Source organism: Tachysurus vachellii, chromosome 15, assembly GCF_030014155.1.
Source record: "Tachysurus vachellii isolate PV-2020 chromosome 15, HZAU_Pvac_v1, whole genome shotgun sequence".
Classification (NCBI taxonomy): domain Eukaryota; kingdom Metazoa; phylum Chordata; class Actinopteri; order Siluriformes; family Bagridae; genus Tachysurus; species Tachysurus vachellii.
In genome coordinates this window covers 2356756-2383063 of record NC_083474.1, presented here as the reverse complement: position 1 = coordinate 2383063, position 26308 = coordinate 2356756, and the positions used below count along the sequence as shown (strand labels likewise).

The 26308-nt window shown below is 39.4% G+C and overlaps 3 protein-coding genes and 1 long non-coding RNA gene across 5 annotated transcripts in view; 3 read left to right on the top strand and 1 right to left on the bottom strand.

The window, feature by feature from the left end:
* Positions 1-631, top strand: part of LOC132858293 (uncharacterized) — a 5493-nt gene extending 4862 nt beyond the window's left edge. Inside the window, exon 4 of the long non-coding RNA XR_009649626.1 lies at positions 1-631. This exon is cut by the window's left edge and continues 1646 nt beyond it. This is a non-coding gene — a long non-coding RNA (uncharacterized LOC132858293).
* A 664-nt stretch (positions 632-1295) lies between these two features.
* Positions 1296-7010, top strand: paf1 (PAF1 homolog, Paf1/RNA polymerase II complex component). Its single transcript, XM_060888360.1, has 14 exons — positions 1296-1518; positions 2637-2666; positions 2800-2892; positions 3018-3139; positions 3519-3585; positions 3710-3811; positions 3934-4039; positions 4329-4397; positions 4512-4615; positions 4733-4849; positions 5020-5148; positions 5482-5587; positions 5710-5788; positions 5956-7010. Exons 1-14 carry the CDS (start codon positions 1472-1474, stop codon positions 6351-6353), a joined length of 1569 nt encoding a protein of 522 aa, XP_060744343.1. The 5' UTR covers positions 1296-1471; the 3' UTR covers positions 6354-7010.
* Positions 7011-7250: 240 nt separating this feature from the next.
* On the bottom strand, positions 7251-11823 carry gmfg (glia maturation factor, gamma). Its single transcript, XM_060888009.1, has 7 exons — positions 11737-11823; positions 10339-10435; positions 9802-9851; positions 9671-9720; positions 9091-9173; positions 7618-7691; positions 7251-7533 (listed from the first exon to the last, which is right to left on the bottom strand). Exons 1-7 carry the CDS (start codon positions 11737-11739, stop codon positions 7462-7464), a joined length of 429 nt encoding a protein of 142 aa, XP_060743992.1. The 5' UTR covers positions 11740-11823; the 3' UTR covers positions 7251-7461.
* Positions 11824-13441: 1618 nt separating this feature from the next.
* Positions 13442-23068, top strand: LOC132857861 (protein Smaug homolog 2). 2 transcript variants are annotated; one of them, XM_060887962.1, is made up of 13 exons: positions 13442-13610; positions 17666-18113; positions 18404-18877; positions 18984-19226; positions 19313-19422; positions 19504-19590; positions 19676-19952; positions 20069-20154; positions 20319-20434; positions 20666-20852; positions 20930-21056; positions 21154-21237; positions 21521-23068. In XM_060887962.1, exons 2-13 carry the CDS (start codon positions 17918-17920, stop codon positions 21547-21549), a joined length of 2016 nt encoding a protein of 671 aa, XP_060743945.1. In that variant the 5' UTR covers positions 13442-13610; positions 17666-17917; the 3' UTR covers positions 21550-23068. The 2 variants fall into 2 exon arrangements, with proteins under 2 accessions (XP_060743945.1, XP_060743944.1); XM_060887961.1 differs by having other exon boundaries at positions 13442-13817.
* The last annotated feature ends 3240 nt before the right edge of the window (positions 23069-26308 follow it).

Here is a 26308-nt window from a genome sequence, read left to right as displayed (position 1 = left end):
ATTTGAGAAACATGGCGCTTGAATTGAGATTTTCGCCCAGCTTTTCGCCTCAGACTGACACGATACGCGATATGATGTGGTCCAACAATTTTAATTTTCAGTTCCCCCACTACCTTAGTTTCCATTTACTGTTTATTGCAAAAAGGGATTTGTCTCATCCTGTCGTATGCAATCTCTTGTTAAATGGATTTCTTTATATATATATACACACACACGTGTGTGTATATATATATATGTATACTACCATTTTACGTTGTAACCAAAGGAAAAATGCTGCGCAGTGCATGAGAGACGAGACAAATAGACAAGTCACTATGTGAATGTAGGGTCGAAACAATCCCAATTTTGCGACTTTTAAAAACCGGACATAGATGGCACGAAGACCTCAGACACAGTGGTCCAGAGCACAGATTTGTTTTTGTTTTTAATTAGAAACTGTACCACTATTTTTTTCATGCGAATGAACTGTACAAGTTTTAGCTAGCCATGTGACTTTTTTTCTATATAAAAAAAAAAAGGAATATGCTGTACTTTTTCTTTTTTAAATGTTTCACAGAAGGGTTGTGCCATCTGGATTTATATGGATTTATTTTTGTTCCATCCAATAAAACAAACATGTTGTAAACATGAATTTTCTCAGTGTTTGTGTGTGTTATAAACTGGAGTCCTTTACATTTGGCTTTAACACTGTGATGCTCACCAAAATAAAGCACTTACTTCATATTTAGTATCATGATCAAACAAAATGATTTATTTAATGCTAATGTTTAAGAAAACCTGTAAACATTTAATTTGAATTTTTTTATTTTATTTTTTATTTATTTTATTTAATTTATTATTATTATTTGTATTATTATTATTATTATCATTATTATTATTATTATTATTTACTCCTTTTGTTGTATAAAACAATGTTATCCCAATAAATGCATTATAAAAAATGTGAACCTTAAAAATGCCCGAAAATAAAAATTAAAATAATAAATAGAAAAAACTCCACGGCATTATTTTTAGCCACCTAAGAAAACAAAGGGGTCTTGAGTGAGATCGGTGCGTGATCATAGACATATACATATCTATAATATGTTCATATAGATATATACATATACAGTAGATATCTTATATGTATAAAATATCTATGTGTGCGTGATGTTTTAATTCGATTCCCACCCGTATTTGGACAAAATCTATCCGTAATACGGGTGGGGGAAAAATGCGAGTCCCGTTTTAAATAACTTCCTCTTCCTCTTTAGGGTCCCTAGATAGGGTGCAGGAGACGCGCTATGTAGTGCACTGATTAAGGGAGTAAGGAAGAATTTGGGATTCGAACTTTTAAGACGCGAGACGAACACTAGGGAGAATAAACATTGGCACTATTGGAGTTTACAGCGTTTTAGTGTAAAGTTTTATTTGACATATCCGTTACTTTTAGGGGAAAATCTGATCAAACGCGACGCCTTTTTTCGTTTAAATGGCGCCAACGATTCAAACTCAAGCGCAGCGCGAGGACGGGCATCGGTAAGTGTGTTAGCATTTCGGCTAAGCTAACCTGTTAGCTATGTTAGCTAAGACGTCAGAGCACGTTTTATAGACCGTGACTCTAATTTAATATGTTTTAGTTACGCAAGCAAACCTGTTAAAGTTTCAGCTAGTACCAGATTTAAAGCTTCAGTTAGTTCCAGATTCAAATTGACAAATGGTTTTGTTTTATTTCACCTAAGAAGAAGCTAACTACCTAGCATAACATACCTATATAGTGCAATACAGCAACATTTAGCTCCACAGTTATTAATGTTATTATTCAGATTATTGACTCTCTTTAGTGTGTAAATGCAGTGCGTTTAGACAGAAGTTGTTTTTAATATCGTGTATAGTGTGTGTGTGTCATGTATATCATCCCAAATGGAGGTAAGAATGTAAACGCTATTTTTTAACTTCTTGTGTTGTGAAATAACGATGTAGGACTTTTACCTTCACTGGACACAAAGTGCACATCATAAGCGTTCATACCACCTGTAGTGATGTAATGCACTTTGATAGACACTAATAGAAAGTGTACACTTAATACACACCACGTAGACACTAATAGAAAGTGTAGACTTAATGCACACCACATAGACACTAATAGAAAGTGTACACTTAATGCACACCACATAGACACTAATAGAAAGTGTACACTTAATGCACACCACATAGACACTAATAGAAAGTGTACACTTAATGCACACAACATAGACACTAATAGAAATTGTACACTTAATGCACACCACATAGACACTAATAGAGAGTGTACACTTAATGCACACCACATAGACACTAATAGAGAGTGTACAGTTAATACACACCACATAGACACTAATAAAGTGTACACTTAATACACACCACATAGACACTAACAGAGAGTGTACACTTTGTACAAACAGCAGGGGATTTGAATCCTAGTTAGCACTTGATTGCTAACATAGTGCAGTAGATGGGTTGGAAACTGCCACTACTTTAAGCACGATTTGACCCAGTGCTCTATACCTTAAGTCCAGAAATGAGCACGTTTGGACTCATTCAGGATCCAATACACAAAGGTGAGCTGTTGTTATATTCATATCTGTATAATTCACTTATTTGTTTCCCCCACACAGGAGCTCATCACACAGAACTGTACCTGAGAGGTACAGCCTTGTTTCATTTCTTATTCTTCTCTTTCTTCTTCTTTTTCTTCTTCTTCTAATAATAATAATAATAACTAATCGCTATTGTAATGGTATGTTTTATTCAGAATGTTGTTTTTGTGTGTTTATTTAGGTCTGGTGTTGTGTGTCGGGTTAAATACTGTAACAGCCTCCCTGATATCCCATTCGACCCCAAGTTCATTGCATATCCCTTTGACCAACACAGGTGCACAGGGGAGGGGAAAAACACAGCCAAAATAGTATTTATTTTGTTTTACATTTTATAGCCCACTTGTACATGAGAAAGTTGCAGGTTTAACATTATTGTGTGTGTGTGTGTGTGTGTTGAAGATTTGTGCAGTATAAAGCCACCTCACTCGAAAAACAACACAAACATGAGTTGCTCACAGAGCCTGACCTGGGAGTGACTATCGACCTCATCAACCCTGATACCTACCGCATTGACCCTAACAGTAAGTATTCATGTAATACACACCATGTAGACACTAATAGAGAGTGTACAGTTAATGCACATCACATAGACACCAATAGAGAGTGTACACTTAATACACACCAAATACACTAATAAAGTGTGTACAGTTAATGCACACCACATAGACACTAATAGAGAGTGTACAGTTAATGCACACCACATAGACACTAATAGAATGTGTACACTTAATACACACCACATGGATACTAATAGAGTGTACACTTAATGCACACCACATAGACACTAATAGTGTACTTTTAATACACACCACATGGACACTAATAGAGTGTACACGTAATACACACTATGTAGACACTAATAGAAAGTGCACACTTACACGTACACGCATGTGTTTTTAGTTTTGCTAGATCCTGCGGATGAGAAGCTTCTAGAAGAGGAGATCCAGGCTCCCACTAGCTCCAAAAGGTCAGAGGTCAACATTATGTATTTGCATCTCCAGATATAGGATCCAGTAATAATGTGCATACAATTAAATGGTTGCAGACTTTGAAAGTGTATTAGTTATTTTAATGTGTGCGTATGTGTGTAGGTCTCAGCAGCATGCCAAGGTTGTTCCATGGATGAGGAAGACGGAGTACATCTCCACAGAGTTCAACCGATATGGTGTGTCCAATGACAAAGTGGAGGTCAAGTGAGTAGGCTTTTCTTTTTAATACATACATAGAGACACAAACACACTGTGCTCTTCTGAAGACTAGTTAAACAGAATTCCACCTTGCCAGTGCTGTTTAATTACTCTGTGTGTGTGTGTAGGATCGGTGTGTCCGTGAAGCAGCAGTTCACAGAAGAGGAGATTTACAAGGACAGAGACAGTCAGATCTCCGCCATCGAAAAGACCTTCGAGGATGCCCAGAAAAATGTGAGCGATCGTTCAGGCTAATGCTAATGTTAGCAAGCTAGCAAGACTAGTTCTCCCATTATCCTATGCTAATTCTAATAACTTAATCTAGATATAGGGTGGGTTATTAATGTAGATTTTACTGTTTATGAGCAACGTTAACACATTTTAATTGTTTCACACAATAACTCTTAACCACTGAAGCACAGTTAGAATTGTGTAATTAAACATTAAACCAGATCACACCTAGCGTTAGCTTTCAAATGAAAATAAAATATGTCTTTATTTTTCCCCGCCTATGTTTTTACAGATTACACAGCACTACAGCAAACCAAGAGTTACACCTGTGGAGGTGTTGCCCGTCTTCCCTGACTTTAAGGTCATGGTCACACACACACACACACGCACATACTTACTTTGGAGCTTTGACTGTAAATGAACGTAAAAAAAAAACAATTTTGTGGCGTTTCTCTTTTCCTTCTCCTCTGTGCAGATGTGGATAAATCCGTGTGCGCAGGTCATCTTCGACTCTGACCCCGCTCCTAAAGATGTCACCAGCTCTGCAGCTGTAGATATGATGTCACAGGCTATGATCAGGTGTGTGTGCATGAGTGTGAATTGCTCTGGCAGCTTTTTGTGTTTGTAAAGAAGGATTTCTGTTCCTTTTCTTTAAAGTAACTGTGTGTGTGTGTGTGTGTGTGTGTGACTCCACAGAGGAATGATGGACGAGGAAGGGAACCAGTTTGTGGCATACTTCCTGCCCAACGAGGATACGCTGCGCAAACGGAAAAGAGACGTGGAGGAGGAATTGGACTTCATGCCTGAGGAGCTGTACGAGCACACAAACACACACAAACCCGCCGTGTCAGCTAAATCCTTACACTTAACAGTACAGGTCTTCCAGAGGAGGATATCCTCTTGAGAAATTGGAAGGAACATTGCACGCGTCCGTCAGTTATGTTCCAGCAGTTGTGTTAGTGACGTTATCTGTCTGTCCGTAGATACGACTATAAGATAGCGAGAGAGTACAACTGGAACGTGAAGAACAAAGCAAGCAAAGGATACGAGGAGAACTACTTCTTTATCTTCAGAGACGGAGACGGTGTTTACTACAATGAGCTCGAGACCCGGTAGGTTCACGTTATCACATATCACCCCTAAATATTTAAAGGTCAAGAACTGATGTATACCACAAGCGAATCACGCTATAATAATAAATAGCGAATACACCTCAAGGTTGTTATTGGAGTTACTAAACACGTATTGCTCATTAGCTAGTTAGCTTAGCAGTTACAGAAGTACAGTATTCTATACATCAATACATAAAATGAAGCATTGCTTGCATATGGCATATAACGTATTGATAAACTTCTGAAAATTAACTCTTAACTCTGTAGTGTGATTGGGGGGAAAACTGTTCTGTTGTACTGATGAGTGTTACAAGCGTGTGTTGTGTTTGTCAGGGTGCGTTTGAGTAAGAGGCGTGCAAAGGCCGGTGCTCAGTCCACTACCAACGCTGTGCTGGTCTGCAAACACAGAGATATGAACGAGAAAGAGCTGGAAGCACAGGTCTGTAAACACACTAAATTACAGTGATATTCTTACACACATACTATAAATTCATTCACACACACTTGAATGTTTATATCTCTAATTAAGTGTTAATGAAATTGTGTGTGGGTGAAATGCAGGAAGCTCGCAGGGCTCAGCTGGAGAACCATGAGCCAGAGGACGAGGAGGAAGACATGGACAAGGACATCCTGGACTCTGGTAACACAAACACACTGTTAATGCTGTTGTTAATGATTTCATCGGTTCACATTTGCATTAAGTTAAACTCATGTTTGGCTCCTTGTCAGTGGCTCCACCCATGTCACTTCCTGCACTGTGTGTGTGTGTGTGTGTATGTAAATTAATACCCATCTCTTCCAACACAGGCGACGAGAAAGAGAAAGGCAGCGAGAGCGAGAACTCAGACAGCGGCTCCGACCAGGATGAAGAGGACGAACGGCGTGGCGACAACGAGGAAGAGGAGGAGGAAGAAGAGGAAGAAGTGGGAAGGAAGGCAAGTGGAAGTGAGAGCGGAGAGGACCGGCAGGCTCGTGACGAGGAGGAGATCTTCGGTAGTGACGATGACAGCGAAGAAGAGGACGAGGGCAGAGAGCGGAGGAGGCGAAGCAGCGGAAGTGAGGAAGAGGACGCAGAGGAAGAGGGAGAAAGGGCTAGCGGTAGCGCCTCACCCGCCCACAGCAGCAGCGGCCAATCAGAGGGAGGGGGAGGGCAAAGCAACAGCGACAGGGGGTCAGACTCCAGCGACGGAAGTGACAGTGAATGAGAGATTGTTCCTTCTTTTATTTATGTTGAGATCTTTTTTGCTCTAACACTTTGTTCCTGCTACACCGTTCTGTTAGAATCAATTTTAATCAATTCTAACAAAACCTCAACAGTAGAGTTGTTCTCTGTGGCTGACAGAGTATCACCCACAGTCCATTGTGTGTGTGTGTGTGTGTGTATGTCTAGTTGGGATGTTTACAAAGGATTGTGTAATATACATACACTGTGACCTGTACCAAATGACACGTTCTTTTACGTTGTCTCATTAGATTAATCTCTTCAAGGGTAGATGAGGTGTGCTTGAGCAGGGAAAACGCTGACCGTAAACGCGCTAGATTTCAGCATTTACACTCAATGTGACCTCCTCTGTCTTAAGACTTGATGCTCTTATGCCACAGCTGCAGCAGATGCTGATGCTAAAAACAGATCCTAACCTTTATATGTCCTAATGAATATTCATCGTCACATCAGCCAGATCTGCGCATTGCTTCTCTTCGTCCACAACCCTGTTTTTCTATTTCTTTATTATGATCCAAAGGTCATACTGAAATTTCTGTACTTTTTGTTTTAATAGCTTTAGAAAGTTTCCTCACGTCATCACTTTGCTGTATAAACTGCTGTAAATAAAGAACAACCTGTTCATTTTGTTTAAAAAAAATGTGACTTTCCTTATATATTTTTATTTCCTTATCATACGAGTGTTAAGTTTATTGGCACAATTGGCCGAAGCTGATGGTGGCCGAATGACTCTTTATAACCACTATAATATTATTAGAACAGGAATTGACATCATTGAAGTTCCACAAAAATTATATTAAAAAAAAAAATTTTATGTTACAGGAGTAAAAAAATGTAAATATTCTGTGATGGGGATGAGGGTTATCACAAAAAACTGCCATTTTAAAACAAATTTAATATTTTTGTTTATTATAATCAAGTCAATAATTAAGTTCACATAAGCTTTATTGTACAATTTCCAATGAAAACAAATGTTAACACAAATGCATGACTGCCTTTTCTCCACTCGTCTGAGATCAGCTGTGAGGTTATTATATAATCATCTTCAGTATACAGAAGGACGGAGCACTGATCCTGAACAGCGAAATATTTCAGCGAAAGAATGACAATTTCTCTTTCAGCCACTCCTCAGACAGATCATCTGCGTTACGGATTTCAAAAACCTGCAGGATGTAAACGGTGCACTGAGTAAAAATGGCCAGAGTCACGATTTTAGTAGTTTGATCTGTTACTTGTTATTTCTTTACCTTGGTGAGCTCGGCAGATTGAACGAGCCTGTTTTTACTGCCGGCGTACATCATCTGCTGCTCCGGTTTACAACCTGTATAAAAAACAATGTTTATACCTTGATCTTCATTCACTCCCTTGTTCTGCTCAGGGTCAATAAGGTCAACCACGTCTCTCTGTGCAACGTCTTATTGTGCCGAAATCTACACGATAAATTAAAGGTGGGGTGCACAATGTTTTTTTGAAATGCTTCAGAAAACTGAGTCGGGCCGATAAACAAAAAAAAACGTGTAGCCAATGAGCAGAAAGGGGTCTGTCTTGTCAATATGCGGAGGAGAAAGTGTTCAGTGCGCATGTCTGACATTAGCAAAAAGTGATTGAAACATTGACATGGCGGATACCTGCCGTTACCTCTGCCTCGGGTTCTAGGTGTTGAACGTCATCTTCCACGTGAAACGGAGCTAAACCTTTCACGGTACAACACACAGTACTACAAAAACACATTTGTATTACCATAGTATTACTCATTGTGTTCATTTATTGATAAAAATATCCCCTCGGCCAGCTGCCCCAGCAGGTTCCGCCATAATAGTTGCCTGGGTTACGTATGTAAGTGTGGGGCGGAGCTATCAAAACAGGAGTGACACACATTTGGGTTAGGGGCGTGTTTGTTTTGGTGATTTCAAATGTCAACATTGGCTTTAAAACATTGTGCACCTCACCTTTAAGTCACTTGTTAATTTTCTTAGTTTTTTTTTTGCACTTGAGAAACAAGGTAAATGTAAAGCCAACATCTAATGTATCTAACACTGAATACAAAAACATTACGTAGACATCCCTCTTAGCACTACAATCTGCATCGATTCAATTCAGTTCAATTCAATTTATTTGTATAGCGCTTTTAACAATTTCCATTGTCTCAAAGCAGCTTTACAGAAGTATGGAAACAGAAGAGAGAGAAAAATAAATAGATATATAAGAAGAAGAAGAAGAAGAAGAAGAAGAAGAAGAAGAAGAAGAAAAAATAAGAATTAAAAAAAAAGTGAATATATACAATTAAAGTTTAAAATTAATTTTAAAAAGATTATGGTTAATCTTTTTTTAAAATAGTTTAATTTTTAAGAGTTTATTTAAAAAACTATATTCTGAGCGTAACATGTGCTGTCCGTTACTTGTTAGCTACATTAGCGTCATAGCTTCAGTGCACAACTTTGGGATTTTGGGATCACAGTACTTATTTATATAACAAAATAAGTACATTTATTTAAACAAATCATCTAGAATCTGTATTATCTTTGACAAAGACATGACAAATATAATAGTACACGTAGTGTTATGCTTGCTGTTTAGCTAGCTAGCTCCCTAGTATGCTAACTAGTTTGTTTTCTTTAGATATGTTCTTAAGAATAACCTGAGAATTAACTGATGGCAAAAACAAAATAAAGATGTTTACATTTTGAAAAAAGTCCTACTTAACAAAGAGCCTTACTTACCCACAGGACTGGAGAAAATGAAACACAGCGGGTAGGACACTCGGCCATCGGAGTGCGTTAGCTTGTAGCTGTACACTATGTATGTGCACTTTGGTTAAGTGGCTTATGATTAAATGATTCAATTTTCAGGGAAGTTAAACTGTGTTTCGGTACTGTTTTATCATCAATGTGAAAGTGTGTCAGGGATCTCAATCTTTTTGTTCCACACTGTTTTGTAATTGTGTCGAAATGGATGTGACAATCATGCTGTCCTAAAAACAGTGCTAGTGCACATGCTACTAATATTTTGCCTCAGATTTCATTAACTTAAACCCAGCTTTACATCAAAAGCATTTCTGTGTACTGCTTAAGAAACTATAATGTGCTATTATCTGGTACTCATATCAATTTTGCAAATCAAAGAGATTGGAGATTTTTATTTCTAAACTCACGGTTATAGGTTAATCGTGACTAGCATAAGATCATGCTAATTGGAACACTGCTTATAATTAGCTTGCTAACTGGAGATCCAAAACATAAACTCTATTATATATAATTATTATTATTATTATTATTATTTTTAATAAATTGATAAGGATATCGAGGCTGGCGCTCTGGAAGCTCTTCTCGCAGATCGTCCAGAGAAATGTCCTGTAACATGAACATCACATGTTTAACCACAGAGATTATAGCGGATTTTGACTAGTGATATGAGCTCTTTCAGGCACCCACCTCATATTCTTCTTCTAATATGACCAGCTGTTTCTCCATATCAATTTTCACTGAAACAAATGTACGGTTTGTACGGTAAATGATGAGGGATTTTTTTAATGTTTTATATATTACTTGATGTATATGCATTTGGCTGAAAATCACGTGATAATAAAATAAATGAATCACGTGTGGGAAGAAAGATCTGATCACAAAACATGGTTTGTTTATACACATATATATATATATATAAATTCATTCTGTATTAAAAATGAATGAGAAAATACGAATTGAGTAAAAAACAACATGTGAAAATATGAACCTCGAATATCACAAAGTATAAAAATAAATAATATTTTTATTTTTATAAATTAATTAATTACTTAATTCTGTTGGGGGGGGGACACCTTAAAACGAGATGTACATTTCTGTAAAAGTTTTAATGGAAAATGTGGTTTTAAAAGTAATAAAGCAAAATGTAATAATTCTGGAACAAAGCCCTATCTATAATAATTAACTTCTTGAATCAATTTCTTGAATTTCCCGAGAAATACTCACTCAGTATGGCGGCGTTGGTGGTCTCCTTCCGAAAACGAAACTTCTTCAGTTTCTCTGTCAGGCTTGGATCCACCTCACACACGACCAGTGAGCTCGACTGAAACACATCACCGTTTCATTTGTTTTATACTTATATAGTTGCTTTATATTCTCTCGATTTGCGTCTTTATAGCTATTTTACATCACAGCGATTTCCACAAACTCATTCACTCATTTTCTACCGCTTATCCGAACTACCTCGGGTCATGGGGAGCCTGTGCCTATCTCAGGCGTCATCGGGCTTCAAGGCAGGATACACCCTGGACGGAGTGCCAACCCATCGCAGGGCACACACACTCTCATTCTCATTCACTCACACACTACGGACAATTTTCCAGAGATGCCAATCAACCTACCATGCATGTCTTTGGACCGGGGGAGGAAACCGGAGTACCCGGAGGAAACCCCTGAGGCACGGGGAGAACATGCAAACTCCACACACACAAGGCGGTGGCGGGAATCGAACCCCCAACCCTGGAGTTGTGAGGCGAACGTGCTAACCACTAAGCCACTGTGCCCCCAGATTTCCACAAACTATCATTCAAATTAGTTTCTATAGCAACAAATAAAATGCTGACAGAGGAGCGTGTGATTGTTTATGTGGCGAAGCTACAAGCTGTGTTCATTAATTTATTATTTCATTTATTCGATTTCTAATAAATTAATAGATTAAAAAATAAATAAGAGATTTTGGTGAGGACAGCTTTAATGTAAGAAAGTTGTTTCACAACACGAAACTGTAACTTTAAAGGGATAAAGCTATAAGGCTAATGGATAATCATACTACTATTATATGGATAATTATACCTACTATTGTAGCTAAAACACATACATTTTTTCTGTTTTGTGTTTCTTAAAGTCACTCAGCATGTGACTAAAATTGTGCAATTCTAGTTCTCTAAATTGTAAACTAAATTCCACACAGGAGCGTTTCAGATAGGTGCAGCTTTATATAACTTCTGGATTAAATCACAAATTTTTTCAAGAAATGTTTCGTAACTGAGATGTAACTTACATCTTGCTTTGAAGATTTTAAAACTAGGAGATTTTTATTAGTTAGCGTGAATAATAAAAGAAAAGAAAAGTCAGTGCTCTGTGAATCGTACTGCATATGTTTTCTGGGCACAGAGACAGGAAGTGTTACAACACACACTGTCTCACAAACCAACTTCCTGTAGTGCTGACAACAACAAAAATAAAAATAAAAATAAAAATACACACAACACTAACATAAAATCAGGACTAGACCAGTATATACATATTATACTGCATACGTGTTTCCTCAGCAGATGCACCATGGAACATCTGGAACGATCTAAGAACATTCTAAAAGTGTAGAAAGTGTAGAAAGTTTCCTACCATGGTTGTAGAGCGTGTCCTGGACTAACACTAATTTCCGTGTTTAACAGCAGCCGCGTACGCGACAGGATGCTGCAGTACAGAGAGGGTGTTAACACTCACGCAAACACTCACATTAACACAACGACAACACAAGCAAGAGAAACCAGAGACAGTCTGGGACCATGATTTCCATCACCACAATCTGAATCTTGACCCAAAGGTCAGCTGTGACATCAGATGGATCAGAAGTACACATAAACAAACAAACAAACAAACAAAAAAACTGTAAGAAGTTCTATTGGATGGTTTTGTCTTGTTATAGCACGTCTACACTACACTCCGATTGTATGATAATTAATTAAGGAATTATTAATTATTATCACATGCTGTTATCTGGATCTGGTCTGAGATGAACTAATACCACTGAGGGTCTTAACCTGCTAGTAATAAAAAGAAATGGAAGTGAGTTAAACACAAATAACATACCTGGGTAAAAAGACAGATGAACAAACAACAAAAGAAAAACATAGCAATGAATAAATACACATTTTAACAGCTGATAAAAAGATAAACATGCCTACTCTAAATAACTATGTAAACAAAAAGATGAATAATACAGACACACTAGTCTCTCTTTTTACACACACACTTCTCTCTATCTATTTCTCTCATACACACACATACATACACACTAGTCTCTCTGTCTCACACACAAAAACTCTGTCTCTGTTTACAAACACACATCTCTCTGTTTATTTCTCTCTCTCTCACATACACACAAACTGTGTCTCTCTCTCTCTTTTTACAAACACACACTCCGCTGTCTATTTCTGTCTCGCTCTCTCACACACACACACAAAAACTGTATCTGTCTTTTTTACACACACACACACACACACACACACACACACACACACAGTCCCTCTTTTTACAAACACCTTTCTCTCTCTCTCTCACACACACACAAACTGTGTCTGTCTCTTTTTACACAAAAACTGGCTCTTTTTCAAACACACACACCACTGTCTATTTCTCTCTCTCTCTCTCTCTCTCTCACACACACACACACACACACACACAGACAAACTGTCTGTCTCTTTCACACACACACACACACACACAAACTTTCTCTCTTTTTACAAACACACAAACTGTTTGTCTCTTTTTTTTTTACACAAAAACTGTCTCTTTTTACAAACACACACACCGCTGTCTATTTCTCTCACTCACACACACACAAACTGTCTCTCTTTTTACAAACACACAAACTGTGTCTGTCTCTTTTTTTTTTTTTACACAAAAACTGTCTCTCTTTTTTCAAACACACACAACGCTGTCTATTTCTCTCTCTCTCACACACACACACACACACACACAAACTGTCTCTCTCTCTCTCTCTCTCTCTCTCACACACACACACACACACACACACACACAAACTGTCTGTCTCTTTTTCTCACACACACAAACTGTCTCTCTTTTTACAAACACACACCTCTGTCTATTTCTCTCTCTCTCTCTCTCTCTCTCTCTCTCTCTCACACACACACACACAAACTGTCTGTCTCTTTTTCTCACACACAAACCATCTCTCTTTTTACAAACACACACCTCTCTGTCTATTTCTCTCTCCCTCTCTCACACACACACACACACACACACACACAAACTGTCTCTGTCTCTTTTTCACACACACACACACACACACACACCCGCGCGATTCTCTCTCTCTCTCTCTCTCTCTCTCTCTCTCTCTCTCTCTCTCTCTCTCCCTCCACAGGAGAGATTCTCCTCCTCCGCGATGTCGGGATTAGGAGCAGTGAATAGCGGCGCTTTAACATTCACATGCACTCTCATACACACACACTGAGTGCTGAGGATGGAAACTGTGTGTGAGTAAATCAGAGAGCAGCACACACACGCACACACACACAAACACGCGCGCACACACACACTTACACATTTAAACCGCGGCGAGCTCTGCAAAACAGTCTGGATGCTAAAGGCGAGGCCTCGGCTGAAGAGGCTAACACACTGCTTGTAGCATAATTAGCCTAGCTTACATACTCCTGGAGTCGTTGTTGGATTTCAGCATATCAGTAAGCATTAAAATGATCTGTTTATTGCCTTGTTAATTGCGACGAATGTATATAATAACACAATAACTCGGGTTGTGTATAGAACTAGCAAATAGTGCTAATGCTAGTTATCGAAATAACGTTAGCATAAAACCAGATTGTCACTGATAAGCATTGACATTAGCTTAGCTCGTAGCTTAGCTTTTTTTTTTGAGTTCGCGGATTGCATTTTTGCATGCATTATTTGATTTTTATTATTATTACTTATTTATTATTCATATTTAACACAAAGGCAACGTTGAAGTTATTTCAGTGCTGTTAATTTTGCAGAGAAAATCCTCGGTGATTTCCACACAGTGGGCCATTAATGCTTTTAGCTTGTTAGCATAACGAACGGAACAAATTATACACACTTTAATTTTTCATTTGTTTTTGACCACAATGTTTTTATTTAGGCCTATTTTCTTTATCCACAAACCTCAGGTTAGTACCTACAAGAAACGAGCCTTTTATTATTATATTTTTAACGAACATTTTAGCAAAATTGTTGATAATAGGCGCTAATGCTAGTGTGTGTATTAGCAAGCTAACAGTCCAGGCGTTCGGTCTCCTTGGCAGCGGCTAGTCTTAGTTCATTAGCGTCGCTTAGTTTTAAACTTTTAGACCACGTAAGTGTTTTTATGTTTTTTAAAACCTGGATGAAGATACACCCTGGTGATTTTTATCTATACTTTATACTTTACTATACATTTTCTAAAGAAAATGCTGTTAAATAGATTAAAAAAAAGACAGAATATTGAGTTATCACACTAACGCCTTTTTCTTAACATATGTGCCCATGATGGTTGGTTTGGGTTTAAGTTGTTTATTAAAAGAAGAAAAAAAACCCCATATATTTGTGCACTTAGTGAGATGTATATATTTTTTTAAAACAAATCACATGTAATTAGCTTTTTTATTTAATATTGAATGGTAAAGCTAATGCTGGGAAAAAGGGAGGGGTGTCCTGGATAAATGTCAGAAAAAACATTGTTGTTGGATGAATGGAGCCCAGCCCTCTACAAAAATCCACACATACACACACACACACACACACACACACACACACACACACACACACACACACACACAGGACTGCAACATTCCAGGCAAAAAATGCACTGAAATCATTTATCAAAAGAAGGAAATACTTGTTGAGTTTGGATACTTTTTGTTTATACCAAAAATAAAAATGCATGCACAAAAATGTGATAAACTAGCTTAAAACAAGTCCATGCGTTTCCGCACTACACCAATTCATCATCCCACCCTACACCAGAACCGAACAGAAACGTACGAGGCCAATTTAAAACAAACAAACAAAAAAAAGTTTGTAAAATTATCTTGCGTACAAGGAACGGACACTGAGGAATTATTATTATTATTATTATTATTATTATTATTATTATCATTTTTTCCCCTCTTCCTGCTGCATCCGAGCTCTCATAAATTAAAATAACATACAAGAGAAACTTTTACACAGTGGATGAAATGAATGCAGGGAACTTAAAAAAAAAAAAAAATTCCTGCTCCCAAAAGGTTGAATGTGGTGCTTTTGGGTTGTTTTCGTAGAAAGTAAAATAATACAAAGCTTCGGGTCTTGTAATGCAAGCACCATTGGGTACAGTGCTTTTTCTTTTTACAGCATTAAAATGTACACTCAGCAGAGTAAGCGTAAAAGTCGTACAAGTTACCTTACGGTGTGTTGACTTTTATTCTGTCTTTTAAAAGTAAAGCTGATGCAAATCCATTTTCTCTTTTATGATCCTAAAACCCTTCTGCTTAAAAATGTATTAGAATTGTTTATCAGATTATCTGTTTTAAAAATATCCTTTTTAGGTAAACTATTTGTTTAGAGTAGCAGATTAAATTTCTTAATGTTATTGTCTACGTTATCCGTTCCTTTACTTTATTTTTGTATCAGAGCCACACAATCTGTTTATAAGCATAGATAAAGCCTGTTGTCTGAGTGCTTTTTCCTAAAAATAAAATCATGCACAGAGACATACACAAAAAAAGTAAAATAAATGTTATTGAAAAAAAAAATATATATATAGGCCACAACCTTAATTATACTTTCATTGGTTTTCCCCCCCAAGTTTGTTTCCATAACAGTAGAAATGTCAGTATTTTGGGGCTCTTTAAATAACAGTTGAATATGGAATTTTTAGACTAGCAGAGTTTTTACAGACTATACAAAAGGAGGATGAGGGTATGATGAGGGACATAAAGACGATACAAAGTGGATTATGCATGAAAACTAATACAGGCTTTCACAAATGTATGCATTCAGATAATGTCAGAGTTGTCAAAATAGTATACACACACACAGGAGATGTAATAATAATTAATTAATAGTATAAAGGAAAGGTATCTATAAGGATGCATGATTTCTGCTCAGGAAAAGGAAACGGAATGGTTGGAAAAAGAAACACACACAGGCATTTTGTCCTTTTAACCAAAGTGTAAGCAATCCATGCTTCATTTGTTCTCCTACATGATCTCTCTCTCTCTCTCTCTCTCTCTCTCTCTCCCACCCTTTTTTTTTTTTTTTAAATCTGGGTTTTAAATGCATGTCATCTGGGAAAAACCAGTTCCATTGCCCTGTTCTGAATTTCTGGCATATGGCCACTTTTTATTTCTTTTAAATCGGTATTTGGAGCAAAATGACAGTGTTTATCAGATTTATAAGGAATCCCTTTTGTGAGCTACATTCAGCTGCCTACGGGTGTAAGCCCAGGACTCTAGAGAGAGGACAGTCCGCGTGTATGCTGTACCGTGATTCCAAGGGTTAATTTGACAAGTGTGCAGCAAGCTATCAGAGGCCTCTTATCATGGGTTAATGTTTCGTATCTCTATGATCCTGTGCTTCTCTTAGGAAGTGGAAAGAGGAACATGACCAGGAATGGACCGAATCTGTAGGGAATAAACGACTGCGTTTTCTTACGTCTACATTTAGCGCAAGGTGGGGATGAAACACCTGAAATTACAGGAAATATGCGATCATTTTCAGTCTATAGTCAGTCGTGGGTTAACGAGCATGTCTTGCTAATCCTGAATCGAGAGTTGCTGTAGTCTGCAGTAAGGCGCTCTGTTTGCTCAGCGAAGCCGATTATCTTTAAGTACATTTGTAACCTTATGTCTATAAGAAGAAGGATGCTGATGATTGTAATGAACAGTATGGAGATGATATTGCAGTGATGTTCATCACCTTTCACTTCGGTTCTGTTTTGAGAGAAGAAATCCTGAAGGTTCTGTGGAATTAGTGTCACCAGACCCTCAACAAATTCTTCTGGTTCTGACAAAGTAGATTTAGTATCTTGGGTTTTAACCCTGAACCCCAGTCACTGTCTTAGTGAAGTTTGATTTTCTGTCAGCAGCCTAAAACATGCATGTATGTAAGAGTGACCAAACGTAGGCTGCTCCCCAATTTGCTGATGACTTTTAGGTTCCCCTTCTTCAGAAATCCATCAATCCGCCATCTTTAAGGATGCAGGTGTTTTCAAAATCAGTGAGTACAAATAAAAGCCTTTTATGCAGGTCCGTTTACATGCCAAATCAGGTAAGGGGCAGAATCTAGTTTAGGCTAAAACATTACTGTTTAGTCGTGTGATGTACACGTGTAATAGTGTCGCTGTAAAGTGACACCTCGGTGTGCGTGGCCGACCTTCTGCTGTGCCTGGAAAGATTTGACCGTGTTGCTGTAGTTTTAATCCTCAGCTGATTACAGCTATGATGTTGAAGTTGGATCATGCGGACACATTTCTTTAAACGCACAAATGATCAAACTTACTAGCTGTTTTTCTGTTGTTTGTTCTGATTCTCTATAGCTTCTTGCCGCCTCTCACTGTGGAGTCATTCCAGGATTCTATCCCACTTTCTCTGTGACTGCTGACTGCTTATCTCTCCACTGCCCCTTCCCTGCGCCACTGGCCCTTCACTTGGGCCAGAACCATGTGAAGCTTTTCTTATGCAGCTCCTGAGTGGACTGTAAGACTATTTAACACCAAATATCCTACACTAAAGGCCACAGCCCTTAACTTTAACCCCTCACCTTCGAGAGGACTCCGATAGGGTTCGCCATGATGTTCCGGGACCAGGTGGGGATTTTGACGGACTGGTTTAAGGGCTGGAACGAATGCGAGCAGACAGTGGCGCTGTTGTCATTGCTCAAAAGGGTTTCAAGGACCCAAGCACGATTCCTCCACATCTGTTTGGAGCACTGGCTGGCCGACTGCACTGAGATACACTTACTGGAGGCCGAGGCCAACAATGCAGGTATGTGTGTTGATGGTTTGAACCATTCAAAAAATATCTCATTCTTTCAGAGTTCCTAAAGTTATTTTAAAATGTAAGTGTGTGTGCGGGGAGGGTGGTTCGTTGCTCAAATGGTTAACCGTATCGTCCAATCCGTATGAACCGTATGAACTCGGACAATGCCAGTGACCTCTGTGACAGAGTCCGAGAGATAACATGTATAAGTTTTTAACATGCCAAATAGGTTTTAGGAACCTACTGTACAGAGTTTGGCCAAACACCACCTATTAAAAACCCTTTTCTCCCTCCAGCCATAGTGAGCCAGTGGCAGCAGGAGCCCAAAGAGAAGGTTGTGTCACTGCTGCTTTCGCATCTACCCCTGCTGCAGCCACGGAACAGCGAGGCCAAGTGTGAATACATGAAGCTGCTACAGCAGGTGCTGAGCCACACCATTGAGAGCAGCATTTTTGTGGAGGAGAGCCGCCAACTGCTCTCCTATGCCCTCATCCACCCAGCCACCACGCTTGATGATCGCACCAACCTCGCACTGTGGCTTAACCACCTTGAGGAACACCTGTCCGCTCGACCGCCTCCTGGACCGTACCACCATCATCACGGCCGACAGGGCTCAGACGAATGGACGGGTCCGACCGACTCCCTGGAGGTGGCACATGCCTGGCATGATAAATCACCGTCAACATGTAGCTCGCCTGCCGGCCAGAACGGGCACATGGCTTTTCCTGGTGTTGGTGGAGTGCCCTCCCCAATGAACAGCAATAGCACAGGTCAGTGGTGCGTGCAGGAATGTTAGTTTGGGAAGCGTAAAACATCAGTTTGCGGGAAATGTTAAGTGTACATGTTAAGTCGTAATTAATTGTTTTTATTTTTTAGGTCTTTCTGGTCAGGTACAGCAGAGCTCAGTGACACGGTCGATGTCTCTTGTTCCTGCCAACCAACCGGGTTGTAGCTCTGATTGGCTGGGCCAGGACGAAATGGGTGGGCGCCAGGGAGCCACAGGGGCGGAGCACGCACCACTGTCTCCACAGGGCAGCGTAGCTTCCTCAGGCAGTGAGCAAACAGAGGATCAAACCAATACACGGAACACGTTCCAGGAGGACGGCAGTGGCATGAAGGGTAAAACATTTTGTCCAATAAATTAAGTCTTATTAGTACCGCAGTTAGTGTTACGCAACATGAAATCTTGTTCGTGCATGTCCTAGACGTGCCAACGTGGTTAAAGAGTCTCCGTCTGCACAAGTATGCATCCCTTTTCTCCCAGATGAGTTATGAGGAGATGATGGTTCTAACCGAACAGCACCTTGAGTCACAGGTCAGTGTTTTATTCATTTTCTGCTGTTGCAGAACACTGGCATGTTTCGTTTGTTTAAACAAAGGAGGATTTATTTTGCAGAACGTGACCAAAGGAGCTCGGCACAAGATAGCACTGAGCATTCAGAAGCTGAGGGAGCGACAGTGTGTCCTCAAGTCTCTCGAAAAGGTGAGCTGTGCAAAATGTCAAGCCTGTTAATCGAGATTTTCTTTGTATGCGATTCAGCAAACTTCAATATCACAACCTTCCACAGGATATCCTTGAAGGTGGGAACGTCCGGAATGCCCTGCAGGAACTTCAGCAGATCATCATCACACCCATCAAAGCCTACAACTCGCTCACTGCTACCCAGAGAGAGGTGGAGCCTGGAGCCACACCTACTGAAAAAACCGCCAATCCTGTGGAAGAGAAGGACGCAGCTGTAGAGGGTTTTCAGAGCCACAATCCTCCACCCTGCGACGGGGAGCCTTCGTCCACGCCCATTTCAGAAGGAGACATTCCTGGGCAGTTTACGCGTGTGATGGGGAAAGGTGAAGTCTCAAAGTAGCTTGTAGTTTTTTAAAAAAAATATAAAGCATAGATACACACAGCTGTACATGTGCATAGCGGTGGCTAAATGTGGTGTCTGTGCGTATGTGTGTTTCAGTGTGTACGCAACTGTTGGTATCACGGCCAGATGAGGAGAACATTAGCTGCTACCTGCAGCTCATCGAGAAGTGTTCAACCCATGAGGTGAGTCTCTGCAGAAATGATCTGAAATTGATTTTCAGACCTAAATTACATAATTAGAATTGATTTATAAATGTCATGACCATTTAAAAATATCTTTGTGTTGCTGAGGTGCACTCATTGTGTCTTAGCCATGCTCTTATAATACTTATGTGTCTGGCCTTTAGGCGTTCACGGAAACGCAGAAGAAGCGCTTGGCATCTTGGAAGCAGCAGGTGCTGAAGCTGCTCCGCCTTTTCCCACGGAAAGCCATGCTGGACATGCCCGTGTACCGACAGAAAGGGTCTGTCTCATTCACCCGCTCCCGTCCTCCTTAGCCTAGTTCTGCCTCAGTTAATACTCAGCAGACGCTCTGATTCAAAAATACTTCAAGACAATTGAGAAAACAGTTCAAGGTGTTTCCATGAGCTTTGGGTCCTGATTGAATTCTGAGTCGCACTGGATCAAAACATGTGCTAAGTGAACAGTGAAAAGCATACAGAGAATCTGAATGTTTGTGTGTGTGTGTCTGTAGGTGGGCGTATGGTTCAAACTCTTTGCCCACAGCAGGCTCTGTGGGTGGAGGTGTGTCTCGTCGAGGTCAGAGACAGTTCCCCCTGCCCCCTCGTGGAGCGCCGCTTCCCAGTCGCATGGGGATCATCACACACTCTCCACGTCACACGCTTGCTAACCAGCCAGCTGTCAGCACACAGGGCAGACAGGTGTGTGTATGTGTGTGAGAAGATTGTGATCCTGGGCCAGACTGTATCGATTTGACAATGTGGTGTGTGTTTTTTAGAATCTGTGGTTTGGGAATCCTGGGGGGAGTAACAGTATGCCGAGTCAGAGCCGGAGCTCCGTGCAGAGAACACACTCTCTCCCTGTACACACATCTCCACAAACCATGCTCCTGTTTCAGCAACCAGGTACGCACACACCCCTCATGTTTTATTTTACACCTTGTATGTAATCACACATGCTCTCACTCTCACACTTTTTTCTTTTTCTTTTTGTCCTTCCCAGAATGCCCCGTTCCAGGGACTGACCTGGAGATCAATCCCACGCTGGAGTCACTGTGCCTCAGTATGACTGAACACGCCTTAGGAGGTACAGCCAATCACTGCACAGCTTTTGCACACTACTGTTCAATCAGTATTCTGTGCATCTATCTATGATTTGATGAAAAACAGTTACTGCAGGTAGAAAAGACTCTGAACTTGTGATGGTCCATTATAGAAAATCCTGTAAATCCTGTTTTACACTAGGAAATTTCTGGTAGCAACATTTTTAAATTCTCTCTCTCTCTCTCTTTCTCTCTCTCTCTCTCTCTCTCTCTCTCTCTCTCTCTCTCTCTCTCTCTCTCTCTCTCTCTCTCTTTGTGTGTGTGCAGATGGCATGGACAGAACATCAACAATATAAAAATAAAAGCAACGTTTAAAAAAAAAAAAGAGGAAATTTTGCAATCTCACCCTTCTCTTCACGCATGTGCGGCCTGGAACGCGCAATCTACGCTTAAAAAAAAAAAGAAAAAAAGATAAAAATTCACTACAAAAGAAACGGTGAGAAAATGAACTGTGTACATGTGCGCTTGATATTTTTCTACTTTATTATTCTAAGTTTATTATAAAAGGAATTCAGATGACTATTATATGAGAGGCGGTGACCCGTGTGCCGGACCGCTCGGCATCCCGGAGGAAGGGACGAGAAGAGAAACGTCGCTGTCCAAGTCTCAGATGGCCTCCTCAAGTCCGAACGAACTGTGTGCTTATATCGAGTGAAAGCTGGACGGGCCGGTGAAGTGAGCTCGGCTTTGCGGGGTTCAGCGGAGAGCGAATGTTTTGGTGCTGATATTAAGGGCTCTTGGTCTGTTCTGTCATTCATTTAGCAGTTGTAATCAAACACACACACATACACACACACAGTTCGTTAACCGTCCTGTGTCTTATAGCTGCATTTGCAAGGACTTTTTAGTATCTCTCAGAAAAACTGCAGTATTCTTTGAAATGAAAACCGGTGTGAATGAACAACAGCAACAACAAAAAGACCATATGTTGACACGTGCACACGTCAGCCATCAGGAGGTTGTCTTAGTGAGTCTTCTTTTGTGACGAAGACAAAGTCCTAACGGTCCTTGTGAACGCGGCCTTAGACGTCACGGTAAACGGGGATCAACATTCCCATCTTTTTAACTAATCACTGCTGTGTGATGTCATCGTCGTGCGCCTCTGGCTCCCCCTGATGAAGCAGGTTGACTTTCAGGCTCTATATTTGAACCTTGATCTCTAGTGTTTTTGCTGCAGCCCGACTTTAAAACCCACAAATTTATTTTTTCCTTCCAAAATTAACGCAAAAATTATTGATTGGTTGCAAATACTGAGCTGTAACTATGAATGCAAAGTACTTACAAACTACTAAACCTGACCACGTGGTGGATTTCTTGTAAATATATTCAATGTTTCAATATTTATCTATCAATGTTTAGCTTTATTAATGACATGAGACGAGAACAACACAGCAGCCCGCTTACTGCTTGGTCATTTTTTTGTGTGAGGAGACAGTGGCGCACATTGATGACATCAGAGACTGGTTTAAAGATCTGTTTGTTGAAATCGTGTTCTCACACACACACACACACGCTGGCACACTCTTCGTACTGACACGCTGCATGACAAGCTTCTGGGCACTTTGTGAATTCTGTTGGCAGGATTTTTTTTTTTTAATTATTAAGAGCGACACAAACTTTGTGCATCATTAATAGTTTGCTGTTGGCTTTTTTTTTGTATTAGTAATTACTGTTGTTGTGTGAAGACTAACTTACGGGGACGGAGAACTATTTCAGCGACGTGGTTTCGGTTCCGGAGCACGACGAGTCACAAACTTTTGACATTCCGTATTTAACCGTCTGAAAGTTCCAGGAAGTGAGTCATTCAGTACAAAAGAAACCAAGAAGTGAACACAAGGCTAGGTCAGTGATGGAGCTCAGCAATCGCCTGATTGGATTCATCTTAAGCCCCGCCCCATGTTGCCTGTTGTCTGTGGTCGAAATTGTAGCCTCGTCTGGAATTTCTTTTTTTTTAATCAGGTAAATTGTCATGATTCGAAAACGTCAGCTCGTTCACTACAAAGTGCACCGTCGAAGGAGTTTACATTCATGAATTTAAACAATTCTCACTATGGATATTCGTCTTAATCTGAATTTCTCGCTTGAAAGAATCGTGCAGAATAAGTTGTTGTGCAGATTTTTAAATCTCTCGCAAACACATTTCGGTTTAGGATTAACAAAAAACCAACTCCTCTTCATACCTTTATATAGGACCCGATGTTTATATCTTGTTGGCACTTGCGTTTTTGGGGAGGAAAAAAAAACCCAACTGATCACTACACGTGCTACACCAGAGTTTGGCTGACATGACTAGCTAAACCTTAAGGCATAAGAAATGATTTTTCTAGCATCGACGTGTTTACAAAAGCAGAGCGACACTTAAAACTGATCTTTATCAAGCAGCCGGTTGTAAGGGTTGTACTTTTGTTTTTATATATGTATAAAAGGCAGAGCTGGACTCATATGATCCCTTTTTTCCTTTTTCATGGGCCAATTGTACTCCCTTTCCCTCACATTTCTCTCTCGCTCACACTTCTCAGAAACACACACACACACATGCTCATCCCAGCCCTGGTTTGTATTATTTTACTTCCTTTTCATCCTCCGTTCCTTACAGTCAAGAGATTTTATGACTAAAACACAAAAAGGTGCTGATATATTAAAACATTTTTTGTTTGTTTATGGGTCTCATATAATAAGCCCTAACAGTACAGCCTGCTAGAGTGATGAACTGTAAAAGTCTTAAAGACCATTTAAAAAAAGAAAACTCTGAGAGTCGTGTATACAGGTCTTCGATTTGCTCTTTATTTCCTGCAGAGCCTGATCTGTTTTTTTGTGTTTTTTTTTTTTGTTTTTTGTTTTTGTTTTTCTAGTAAAACCTACAAGAAATCTATGTTTCTGAAAAGTTTTATTTTTTCTTGTCAATTCTTTTGGACATCCTGTTTCCAGCACCCTCATCAACTCTTTTAACAGGAACACACTTAATGTTGACCTTTAGTTTTCTCACAAGTGCCTCACATGCATGGAGATTGAGGAAGAAATGACATAGCATGTGTCATGCAGATATAGAAAATTAATCAAACTACGGTTGTAGTGAAAGAGTTGCTCTCACCAACCCGACTAAACGGTGAGCCTCAAAATGTCTGCCTTTACCGCAGTTATTTGCAACAGTACTGGTTATTTTATTTCATGCTTGTTTTCCATTTATAAAACACTTAGAGTAGTCCATGTTGTTCATTTATTTTCTCTCTCAAAATTTATAAGAGAAAAAAAACTGTCATGAGACCAGGAAAACGTTACAGCTTTGCTTTTGTCACTGGAGACTCCTTCCTTAAGAGCTAAATAAACATCTCACAGAAAATGTCACCACATCCACAATTACAGCTGTTTTATTAGTACAGGTCGCAAAGTTATTATAGAAAGAGAGCAATAGCTGTCTTGAACTGCCAGAGCTGCTGTTACAGGAAATAAATGGACATTTGACCAATCAGAAGCCAGAATGTAACACCGATATGTTGGTTTAAAGGCATAATTCTACCTAATTTGAATCAATACAATAAACAATCAATAATAACTTTCATTGCTTCCGTACACAGGTTAATAAATTACTAAATAAATTAGTTTCCCAGAACCGTCTACATCTAAACTATGCATGCCGCTTTGGCATTCTCAGATCTTTTACCTGGAAATGTTCCCCTTTAAAAACAACCTTGAAGCTACAGATTTAACCTTAGGGAACATGGTGTAGCTTGTGAGCTTTATTTCCCAATTTTTTCCTTGGAGGATCGATAAAGTAGGTCTAATGGTGAAAAGGTCTAAAGTAAAGGAGGCATATTAAGGATAAGAACCAAGAAGGCTTGATGGTACAGCTGCGGTGGAGAAAACGCTGGAAGCTCATGATATATGTACACCGTCATGTGTGTGATGTCGAACTAGAAACGATATAAAATACAGTACCCCTTCACGTGTCCATCACAGCGACACCAGGCAATCGTGGGCATCTTTGAGCTGGTTTAAGTAAAAATGAACTTTTAAGTAAAAATGAATTCCTACCACCTCGAATCAAAATGTCAGAGTATTTATAACATAATAACAATATTAACAATAGTTTACATTTTGCCAGATCATTTTCAACACTGGAGTTTGTTTTTAAACATGTATAATGATGAATAATGAGAAGTGAAAGTCAATGACACAGTGTCCTTGTTGTTTAAGCCCTCAATTCCTGTCCTCTTCTCACGCGCGCGCAAGGTGTCGCTGTGTGGTTTCAGCATGTCTGTGTTTCAGCACCACATCTCTGCGGACAGCTCCGCCTCTAACATTATAGACGCCACGCCTCCAAGGTTGCCATGTTGAGATGAGAGATCCCTCATATTTGGTACGGATGGCTTTGGGCTCGCCTTAGCTATAAGCTACAATATCACTTAACATTTATATCTTTGGACAAAGTATTTAGTTTAGATTTTAAATGGACAGATTTATGCATGAATGATGTTTGCTTACAGCAATCTGGTCAGGTTTATTTTAAATTGGGGATCTGGATAGATGGATGGATGGATGGATGGATGGATGGATGGATGGATGGATGGGTGGATGTATGGATGGGGAGTTATCATGTGTAAATAAAATCTTTATAAGAAGTTGGGTGTAAATGCTTGTGTAAGTCAAACCAAGCTACATTTACAACATTTTTAAAAAAAGAAGTAACCACTAAAATGAAGAGCTTCCCAACAAAGCTCATTAGCATGTAGTGACCCCCCAAATTCTGCAGTAATAAAATATTTAATAATAATAATAATAATAATAATAATAATAATACTATGCAATGCTAAATCTGTTTCTATTGTACTTAAATGATGTTTTATTTGTCTAAATGTATGGTTCATGTTGGCTTAGTTTGACATGTTTAACATGAGAATGTGATTTTGATGGTCTTTGTAAGGGGATTTGCTAAGTGTTGCGATTGTAATAAGAAAAAAATATATATTTACACACAAATCTGTTTGGATCCAGCTTCATAAATAAGGCCCACTGGTGCTAAGGTAACCACAATCATTTAGAAAGAGTTAATTTATT

Excerpts from the sequence above, each read along its gene's own strand:
- paf1 (XM_060888360.1), top strand. The coding sequence starts at position 1,472 with ATGGCGCCAACGATTCAAACTCAAGCGCAGCGCGAGGACGGGCATCG. Across the intron at positions 3,140-3,518 it reads CTACCGCATTGACCCTAACA|TTTTGCTAGATCCTGCGGAT; the intron begins GTAAGTATTCAT and ends ATGTGTTTTTAG. Across the intron at positions 5,789-5,955 it reads CAAGGACATCCTGGACTCTG|GCGACGAGAAAGAGAAAGGC; the intron begins GTAACACAAACA and ends CTTCCAACACAG.
- gmfg (XM_060888009.1), bottom strand. Across the intron at positions 9,852-10,338 it reads CACCAACGCCGCCATACTGA|TGAAAATTGATATGGAGAAA; the intron begins GTGAGTATTTCT and ends CATTTGTTTCAG. Across the intron at positions 7,534-7,617 it reads AATCTGCCGAGCTCACCAAG|GTTTTTGAAATCCGTAACGC; the intron begins GTAAAGAAATAA and ends TACATCCTGCAG.
- LOC132857861 (XM_060887962.1), top strand. The coding sequence starts at position 17,918 with ATGATGTTCCGGGACCAGGTGGGGATTTTGACGGACTGGTTTAAGGGC. Across the intron at positions 19,423-19,503 it reads AACAGCACCTTGAGTCACAG|AACGTGACCAAAGGAGCTCG; the intron begins GTCAGTGTTTTA and ends TTTATTTTGCAG. Across the intron at positions 20,853-20,929 it reads TCAGCACACAGGGCAGACAG|AATCTGTGGTTTGGGAATCC; the intron begins GTGTGTGTATGT and ends TGTGTTTTTTAG.